This window comes from Nicrophorus vespilloides, unplaced genomic scaffold (genome assembly GCF_001412225.1).
Source record: "Nicrophorus vespilloides isolate i.1.1-1 unplaced genomic scaffold, Nicve_v1.0, whole genome shotgun sequence".
Classification (NCBI taxonomy): Eukaryota; Metazoa; Arthropoda; class Insecta; order Coleoptera; family Silphidae; genus Nicrophorus; species Nicrophorus vespilloides.
In genome coordinates this window covers 52670-63232 of record NW_017097101.1, presented here as the reverse complement: position 1 = coordinate 63232, position 10563 = coordinate 52670, and the positions used below count along the sequence as shown (strand labels likewise).

General features: G+C 36.0%; 2 protein-coding genes across 3 annotated transcripts; one reads left to right on the top strand and one right to left on the bottom strand.

The window, feature by feature from the left end:
- Window positions 1-6297: 6297 nt before the first annotated feature.
- LOC108558902 lies at window positions 6298-7236 on the top strand. 2 transcript variants are annotated; one of them, XM_017915959.1, is made up of 3 exons: window positions 6298-6386; window positions 6472-6728; window positions 6846-7236. In XM_017915959.1, the coding sequence occupies exons 2-3, from the start codon at window positions 6489-6491 to the stop codon at window positions 7119-7121; spliced, it is 516 nt and encodes a 171-aa protein (XP_017771448.1). In that variant the 5' UTR covers window positions 6298-6386; window positions 6472-6488; the 3' UTR covers window positions 7122-7236. The 2 variants fall into 2 exon arrangements, with proteins under 2 accessions (XP_017771448.1, XP_017771447.1); XM_017915958.1 differs by having other exon boundaries at window positions 6309-6728.
- LOC108558903 lies at window positions 7220-9168 on the bottom strand. The gene is made up of 3 exons (XM_017915960.1): window positions 9006-9168; window positions 8815-8945; window positions 7220-7469 (listed from the first exon to the last, which is right to left on the bottom strand). The coding sequence occupies exons 1-3, from the start codon at window positions 9124-9126 to the stop codon at window positions 7275-7277; spliced, it is 447 nt and encodes a 148-aa protein (XP_017771449.1). The 5' UTR covers window positions 9127-9168; the 3' UTR covers window positions 7220-7274.
- Between the last annotated feature and the right edge of the window lie 1395 nt (window positions 9169-10563).

The following is a 10563-nucleotide window of genomic DNA, read 5'->3' as shown; positions in this document are numbered from 1 at the left end:
TACCGTTGTCGTTACCGTTACCATTACCGTTACAAACCGTTTTTTCGTGTTTCTTATCCCCGGTTTTCCATATAAAAATGGTTAATATATATATATGTGTGGAATGAGAGAATATAAAATACAGTTGTGCGCAACTATTTTGCGGGGAAGTGGGAAAGCTGTAGTAAAACAGAAACGGATAGAAAATAGAGGGGAAAAGGAAGAAAGAGAAATAAGGAAAAGGACGAAGTGGTAACGCGTAGCGTGGGGAGATGAAAACGGGAAGAGCGCAGTGTGCTTTAAAAGAATGAAAGCCGATATCTTAGCACTTCCATTCCTCGTCTAATCTCTGGAGGTTTGCAGCCCAATATTGCTTGCTTTTGATTTAAAGGGCCTGCGGAATCGTAACATAACGTATCGCATCGGAAAATTAACGGGTCACGGATAAAATGCGGGAACAGTACATTCATTTATGAGTGGGAAAAGATCAGCGAAGTAATAAGGAATCGAAGTAATTTATATAAATTGCGTTTTGTGATTGAAGTGTGTAAATATGGAAATTATATGGTCATTGCATGCAGAACGATACAACAGTTTACTTTTTTCCTTCTCCTATCTGGGAATCAACAAATTAATGCTAATGGATACATAAATTGCATTAAAAATAATGTACACAGCATTTAATTATTTGTCGTCGCGTTCATTTGCACAATCGATTTGCAGATTCGATTCGACAGGGACGTGGCGCGAATCGGAAACGATTGCATTTTAGGTTAGTCCTAGGGCTAAGGGACTGTCGTCTGTCTGGCAGCAGCTTCGAAAGATCGCGTTGCATGTTAGACGCTCTTCCCGATGTGCAAAATATATATGTGAAACGTGAAAAAGATGAGAGAAAGCGAGAGAGAGAGACTGGGTTTGAAATAGAGTGAGAAGGAGACAGGATGAGAGAGGGTGGATGAGATCTGGAAGCACACGGGGGAGGAAACACAATCTAAATGTAAAACAGCCGGCAGCTCTTTGTGACCGAATATCCAGTTAATAAACATATTCATTTTGTAATTATTTAATAACGTATGTAAATTTTTGGGGAAAAGCGCGCACGCGGCCGCGCAATGTACCAAATTTTTGGCCATATCTGCGCGCACCGCCGAACCGTCCAGATTAATTACGTAACGCAACATTTTGCACAACGTGTCCCGGCGCGATTGTCCTGCAGACTCGGAACAAAGGATGCCGCTGTGCAATTGATTTCAGCGACATCGGAATAATGGCAATAAAAGGGCGGACGTCCATTTCTCTTTTTTTTTTTTTCTTCCTCGTCTGGCATTTTCATATGAAATGCGTAACTCGTATTAATTGCATGTTCGATTGTTCCATAAAGGCCAATAGAGATATTCCTGGGAAAATCATTTATATTTCATAATGCTGTATAATTATTTCTTCCTATTAAACAAAATTGAATTTTTAGCATCAAAGTTGTATATAATACCTGTACTTTTCAGGTACACTTATAAGCCTTCAGGTATATGAAATACAGGGAAATGTATAGTTATTTCTTCCTACTCACGAAACTGTTTCCATTTCTATTAATATTTACGATTTTTTTTTACCATTATCAAAACATATTTCATTGATATAAATAAAGTAAAAAAAAAATATACATTTGAAGGTGTATGGTGTACTAAACCTATACTTATAAGCCTTAAGGTATCTGTATATAATACCTGTACTTTTCAGATACACTTATAAGCCTTTAGGTATATTAAAACAGGGAAATGTATAGTTATTTCTTCCTACTCCCGAAACTGTTTCCATTTCTATTAATATTTACGATTTTTTTACCATTATCAAAACATATTTCATTGATATAAATAAAGTAAAAAAAAATATACATTTGAAGGTGTATGGTGTACTAAACCTATACTTATAAGCCTTAAGGTATCTGGATAGGCATCTGTCTCTGCTGTTTGGTTGGCTGCGCTAATTGCCGGATCTGAAGGAGTCGCAATAATCGTAAATAAATGCGCGCGAATAAAAGAGACAGGCGACGATCATCAATCATCATTTTCACTCGCGAAAGTAGCACGAGCAATGATGATAACGGCGAGAGAAAACACAATTAGCGGCGTTTTGTTGTTTAGATCTGGCCATAAATTATTTTGCAGCCACGCAAATCGATACACACACATGATTCACAGCCGCATCGAATATTTTGCGCAAATTAAGCGAACGACGTAAGAAGAACAAAAACAAGAAGAAGGCCTAAGGGATTTGTAGGTTTTGCTTGCGCCAATTCCTAACTGTACCGCAGATTCCTGTACACCATCAATAAATCACTTTTTACTGCGTCTCGATGCATAAATAATTATTGAATTATGACCGCAATTTCGTATCGAGTTTACTTTACCCTAGCATTATTCATTTCAAGGTCAACTCTGTGTGTCTTCTAGTTACTCCGATTTCCAGAAAACATTTCCATCCGTAAATCACTTATAATTGTACCATGATGCTTCTTATTAAATTGTGCACTTAATTATATGTATATGATTACGTGCACAATTTGGTATCGAATTAATGTATTTATTATACATTTTGAATTTATTAATACAAATAATAACGCAAAGTAGGGCAGAAAGACCTATTTACTAAATTATTCAAAAAAATGAAAGAACAAAGAAAAATATGATTGTGCAAATTGTAATAATGATAATTGTAAAGCACTTTGTAAAGTTCGGATTAATCACATCAAACTTTTTAGTAAATTATTACAAATTTCAGTGCATAATTGAAACTTTTAATAGAAAATAAATGTAATTACATAATTAATTATCATCTGTTTAAAAATACTTTCATTTTAATATTTATACACATTTCGTGTAATCATTTTTAGTAAATTATTCAAACAAATGAAAGAACAAAAAAAAATATGATTGTGCAAACTGTAATAATTATCATTTTAAAACACTTTGTAAAGTTCGGATTAATCACATCAAACTTTTTAGTAATTTATTACGAATTTTATTACATAATTGAAACTTTTAATAGAAAATAAATGTAATTACATAATTAATTAACACCTGTTTAAAATTACATTCATTTTAAGATTTATTTACATTTTTAGTAAATTATTCAAAGAAATGAAAGAACAAAGACAAATATGATTGTGTAACCTGTAATAATGATAATTATTGTAAAGCACTTTGTAAAGTTCGGATTAATCACATCAAACTTTTTAGTAAATTATTACGAATTTCATTACATAATTGAAACTTTTAATAGAAAATAAATGTAATTACATAATTAATTAACATCTGTTTAAAATTACATTCATTTTAAGATTTATTCACATTTTTAGTAAATTATTCAAAGAAATGAAAGAGCAAAAAAAATATGATTGTGCAACCTCTAATAATGATACTTATTGTAAAGCACTTTGTAAAGTTCGGATTAATGCCATCAAAATTTTTAGTAAATTATTACGAATTTCATTACATAATTGAAACTTTTAATAGAAAATAAATGTAATTACATAATTAATTAACATCTGTTTTAAATTACTTTCATTTTTAGATTTATTCACATTTTTAGTAAATTATTTAAAGAAATGAAAGAACAAAAAAAAAATATGATTGTGTAACCTGTAATAATGATAATTATTGTAAAACACTTTGTAAAGTTCGGATTAATCACATCAAACTTTTTAGTAAATTATTACGAATTTCATTACATAATTGAAACTTTTAATAGAAAATAAATTTAATTACATAATTAATTAACATCTGCTTAAAATCACATTCATTTTTTGATTTATTCACATTTTTAGTAAATTATTCAAAAAAATGAAAAAACAAAGAAAAATATAAAAATTATGTTTATATAAATTTAAGATATAAATTGTATTCAGTATACAACATGAGATATAAAACGATAATATGCAAGTTTTCTGTTATTTTGTAATTAGCATGAAGGCTTTTCTATGCAGAATGTCAGTGTTAACTTAAAACAAGTCAAAAATGATATGCAAATCCGCGTTAAGCGTTTAACCACAATTATATGAATTGCTTTGCGTAATGACACAGAATGTGGTTGGAGCACACATAAAACATATCACATGCAGATTAATAGGCAAATATACAATGCTCGACTATACAAATGGTTTTTTATTTCAACCATCCACGCGCGTATACAGAGCGATACATTTATATCCACGATCAATTTTACAGCACCGACGAACAACAAGCTCCGAGGACAAAAGCAAACAAACGGATGTTTTGCTTTGGTTATTGCCGTTCCACCTGCGTTTCATCCGCGTTAATGTATCCCTTTGTTGGTAAACAAATTGCCTGAAATAAGCGGCAAATATGATGAAGTTGTTTCGTATGAAAGTTCCCCAAACTATACTATACTAGAGTAGACGGTTGGTGTGTTTTCCCAGGGAAGTGGACAAAAATAAATTAAACACATCAGATGCAGCTTGATGGACGTACAGAGATTCACACGAACGGGCAAGGGTTGCCTCCCTCTGTTCAAGGCAGCTGCACAGACGTCAGCCCAAGGCGAGCCCAAGGCGAGCCCACGTATGCCACCGCAAGGATGAAATTATCCTCTCATTAAATACATGACAATGTTGCCCTCAAATGAGTAATTGTACAGTTGTCAGTGACTGCATACATCGTCGATATCCTGAAGGCATCGCATAGCATCCATCGTCGTCGTTGTAGCAATTGGAATTTGGGTTCGATTCGAAGGAAGAAGCATTGGTTGGCACAAGTGGCGTTCATTAACGGCACGGTACGCGTGTGCTTTATATATTTCATTCGGTTCATTCCCGTATTGCAATATGCAAGTGGATGTGTTAGGGTTGGAAGCACTTCACGGAACGAGCAAAATAGTTTACAGTATTTTGCCTATTTTATGAACGGGGTTGGTCCGGTTCATGAAATTTCAATTCAGCACACGATCCCGTCGAGCATACACAGAGTGTTTCACATTTTCATAAGTAAATTATTTCGGCAGGCAAAATGAGGGTGGAAAAAACACACAGCACAGACATGCATATAACATATAACACACAGCGAACAAACACCGGCTCTCCACCATACATACAACCACCCTCCCACCCTCACCCTCGCAGCAGGTCCGAGCACTGTGTCGGAGCGATTGCAGTTTTTCATTGACATTTAGAAAACAAAAGGCAAATAAATAAATGATTCGCAATTATTATTTACTATAATTATTATGATTATTATTGTTGCTGTTGCTGTTGCTGTTAACATTGAAATTTATATCGCATTGTTTTTGAACAAAAGAGAAATAAATTCGTTTGTATATATTCATATTATTGTACGGGTAATTATCTCGCGTTCGCGTTCCATAACACAATTACCGAGAAAATGAGGGAGAATATCAATCTCGACTGCTATTCAAGGGCTTCGATAAAATTTGTTGTTTCTTTCCATCAGAGGCTCATTAAAACAATACTAACATTATACATGATTATATAAGTTAACTGTATATATATATTGTTATTAGTTGCTGTATTTGAAATGTAGTGTCATTAGAGTATTTTGAAATATTTGTGCGAAATCCAATCAGCTTGAATGATGTGCGCGGTGTAAAGATGTTTCTGTAATTCAATAGAATGAAATGCTGTATGAATTGGTAAGATGGGGGAGGCGACAGGGATGAATATGTAGATGGAATCACACGGCTTGTGTACGTGTGTTGATATGCAAATTAGCGCGGTTGCAGCGTGTAATTATTTGAAACGGCAGCTCATTACGGCGTGTGGAATCGGTTATAGCGAAATACGGCAAAGCGGATTAAAAGAAGAAGGTATCGATTGGGTTGATAACGCGAATGTTAGCATATTATCTCGTCAGTCCATACATCAAATTGATTCCTGTTATACCGTTAGTCGGAGAAGCTGCATCTCCATCAGCAACTAGTTTTCATTATTAGATATACAGTTATGCGAGAGAGCCTACTTCCTCGCAGAATGCAGCGGAAAATAATAAACAACAAGGATAAGTAAAAATCTGCAAGCGAAATAATAATGATGATGGTGATAAGGTGAGGAATGTTGAGCATCTATTAATTATCGTTTTGGAAGTGCGAGTGGGAAAGCCGTCCCAATGACCCGTTTCGATAGTGTTTCCTTCTTGTTTGTTGCATTGTCGGAAAACCAATCGCCGTGCAGGATAATAAAGAAAGGAGCAAAAACGCGATCGTGTATGCAAATCGCCTGCACTCGTGTGCGATGGTGAAGGGAAGTCTGTGTAAAAATCCGTCTAAGGTAGGTTGTATAAAACACCTAACCTACAGACGACACCGAGCAATTGCTATATAAAAGGCCCGGCGTCTCGAGGAAGGCATTTTGCTCGTGGTGGTGTGGCACGAGGCATGAGGTATCCTCGCGGAACGTGCAATTTGCAATAGTTCGCGCAGTGACAGCAATCAGTGCGCCCAGTTAATAAGAATTGCTTTGAACAGAACTTCTTAGAAGAACCATGGTGTTCCACGGCCTCCTGGTGATCATGGGTGTCCTCGTGTGTGGATGCATTGGCGGCCTAGTACGAGGCCCGAAAATCTACAACGCGCTCATCACCTCCGACGCGAATCTCACCCCCAGCCAGGCGTTTCCGATCATAGAGCCCGTGCTGAGGACGACGGCCCTGGGTGTCGCGTTTCCGCCCATCGTGGTGCACCCACCGCCTCGGCGCACTATTCAACCCACGCAGCTCGACAAGGTAATGTTTCCAACGACGAGGAAGGAAAGACGAGAACAAGTGGAGACGCAAAAAAAAAAAACGTCCTTTGCCTTAGGTAACTTTTACTTTTTACTATTTTGCTTCTCTGATCGCCAGGAAACTGCACAGTCAGATGGTGGAGGCAAGGTGCAGTTCGCATACCACGGTTCGCTCTACCCGCTCGCTTATGACCCATACATTCCATATGGCTACAGGCAGGAATACCTGTACCCAGCGCTTCCGTACTACCAGCATCCCATCTACGTGGAGCCGCAGCAGCAAACCGTCAAGGAGGAATCCCCAAAGCCGGCCATCAATTTTAAGAAGAACCCCGACATTCCCGATGTGCTTCCGCCGTTCCCAATAAAGGACGAGAGGAAGGGCAACTCGTGATCGGTGTTCGTCCATTATTTACTTTAACGAATAGTTATTTATTTCCGCTAACAATACATGTGCTATCTTAAAACTGGCAAAAAAAAATACAATAATAATACATTTTAAAAGAACGTAATATAATATAAACAAATAGAGACAAACAAATACAAGTTAGTCTTCTTTCTTCAAGTCATGTCCCAGTATCTCCACATAGAAGTGGAACCCTTTTCCGTAAACAGTCGACACCGCGATCACTACAAAATTCTCCCCGACACCTCCGTCCAAGTATTGAGGATATGCCTGACTCGCAGGTGCCTCGTCCATAATCCTCACACACCTGATATCAACAGGACCCTCAACTTGGAACTAAAACAGAAAATAAATTCAAATCAATAAAATACATAAATTTTCATCATCATCTATTTTTTTCCTTACATCAATTTCTTTTAATTATTATTTTTTTTGGTTGTTTACATCATATTTAAATCATTGCCTAACATCGAAACTGCACTTTAACTGGAGCAAGATCTAATTAAAATTTATCTGCATCGAGCGGAGCAGCAGAACCCGAACTTGCCGAATCAATTATTTATTTGGCTTTAACTATAATGACGAACTTTATGTGCGCCTCCCCGAGCTGTGCCTTGCCTTGCCCTGCTCTCAAAATCAAAAGAAAATAATCTAAAAAGTGCACACGCAATAAAACGGGGAGGCGAAAGTCCTTAACCTTTTAATCTATGAATAAATAAAACCCTTCATTAATTCTAGATGTTTACTTCCGACCAATCATCTTTAATTATGTTTTATTTATATTCTACACTTTTCTTGATTAAAATCGTTAAATTCTTTAAGTAATTCATTAAATAATTAATTTTATCATCTGAAAATCTATTATTTACTCAACATTTGTTGAAAACTATTTAACCTAGCCAAGAAATGTTGAAAAAATAATTACTTTAACAATAAAAAAAAATAATAACTGTTACATGTTACACATTCGATTTGAATGCAATGACTAAACAAATAGGAAACTACGTTTTTTTTTCGGTTCTTTATTATAGATTTACTTTTTTCCTCTACATTGATTGTTTCCTATTGGAATGATTAATCGAATAATAAAGAACTTTTATATTTATTTTTTAAACTTCTCCCAACTGCGATTAATAGATTGCAAACTTTTGTTTTATTTGTTTTATTAGTGGCTAGACAAATGTACCAAATATATGAAAGAGTTATGACTCAGAGAATTGTCCTTGAATTTACTTTGTTGGAGATGAAGCGTGCGAAGAGTTTGTTCAGTAAATAGGTACAGGTAATGCTTTAATTATTGTTCAGTGGTATTTACCGTGATGAGTTTTGAACCAAAGAAAGAATACCGTTGTTAATGAATGTATTTTTAAAAATTCAATTATCCGCATCGGTGCGTTCGCCTTTTCTTGTTTTCGCGCAAATAAATAAATAAATATATCGCTTTTGATACGATACGATTTCGTCCTTGAGCGGATGTTAATTGAGAGATGAAACTGGAATATGTGTATGCCGCATTATAAAAGAGATATATACAATGCGTCTAATTACCTTGAGTAAAAGCCTGATGGATTTTCAAATACTTGTTACGCAAGATGAAACCGAGTATTAATAAATATCAATTAGTTTAATTGAATTAAGTACAGTGAAGATATTAGTTTTGAATAAAACACTTCGTAATCACCTTAATTTCGGCGGTCACATGGCTTTTTCCATCGTTGTTGACGATAACGTTCTCCTTGTGCAGCTCCTTCAGACCTGGCGTGCACTTGCCTATGAAGAGGTGATGGGGCTTATCGAGGACCTGCAATTCAACTGTTGACCAGCGAAGATGAGATAGTTCTTGGGAACAAAGATCTAACAAAAAGCACTTACTGAAGCTGTCCGGAGTCTTCGATTCCGTGATGTTATTGGTCGTGACCGAAGTGTGCACCAACGGATTAGCTCGAACTAGAGCGCAGAAGATGAGGAAAACGAGCTGGATTGATCTGATCATCGCGTTTACTTGACCCTTTTACCAGAAACGAAACGATCCAATTCACGGAGACTTCGATACTGCTTCCCCGATTCCTTATATACCATCGCATTCCTCACGAGCATAATTTATTAAAATTTTTTTTGTTATCGCGTTGCAGTGCATCCAATTGATAAAAGACTGATAACACACGCCTGTTTCTCAACATCGCTGAAGATGCAGCTTCCTTTTGTGCTTGTGCAACATAATTTGGATCACAGAATCCGGAAAAGCTTCTTCGCACTCGTCGTCGTCTGTTTACATTCCTGACGTTGCGCAACGGTTCACAAGCGAAGAAGTAGGCTGTAGCAATTAAAGGTCAAGCTTGGATCTGTTTTTCATGGTGATAAATTTTCGTAGTCGTCCGTTGCTGCTGCGACCGCACCCGTGCTGAGGAGAAGAGAAGAGATGAGAGGAGAGGTCGGCCTTTGGTGATTGCATTTCAATAAGGATGCATTAAGGATTTTTGCGGAGCGTGTTGGCAAGGAAGAGGAGGACCGGAGGCGGTCGCCCTTCCTGTCATCCGCAGGATTCCGTTCCGCGCAATATAACAAATGACATTTTGTATTTTCTTTCCGGTGTGCATTTAAATAACTCCATCGAAGGTCGATGGCTAAGGGATCAACGATCGCACTTGACCACCGCTCACGAAAGGGCACCACCGTTTCCACAAAACAAATGTATAAATAAAGAAACATCGGTGCGAGCGACGCAACGAGCGGAGATAAAAGAAGAAGAAGAAAAAACAACAAACGTGCTGCGTGTACGTAATTAAATTAATTCAGAACCATTAAATTGTGAATGAAAGCAAAACTAACTGGAACAAATCGACGTGCGTAATGCTTTAAGCTTGGAAAAAACAAGTCTCGAGATATATCTATATGCAACATAAGGAGTTGCCACTTGCAAGAGAACATAAATTACATAAATAAACCATACATGGAATTTTTATTAATATCTTCCAAATAGATTTAAAACCAAGCAAATTATTAGAATTATTTATTTACAATTTAAATTTATGTGTGCAACTGCTGCAAAAAATATTTTATTTATTATATTTTTTATTAAAATAATGTTATAATTTTGAATATTTGAAATTTACGGTAATTTTTTATTTTATTTTTCAGTGAAATTAAATAATTATATAAACGAACGTTATCACAAGTAGATGAACTTAATTGAAAGTAGGTTAATAGTATTCAGGATAATAATAATAACTTGACTAATAAGAACAAAGCTACTTAATAACTTACTTAAGCTAAGTATCATTATGAAACGAAGTAAATTATTATATAATAATACCGGTGGCAATCCCAAGCCCGACAACCGAAATACCGTCAATCAAATTTCCAACGTACGAAATCCCGACTGTATCGAAATCCCGACAACCATAATCCCGGCTATATCAAAATCCCGACT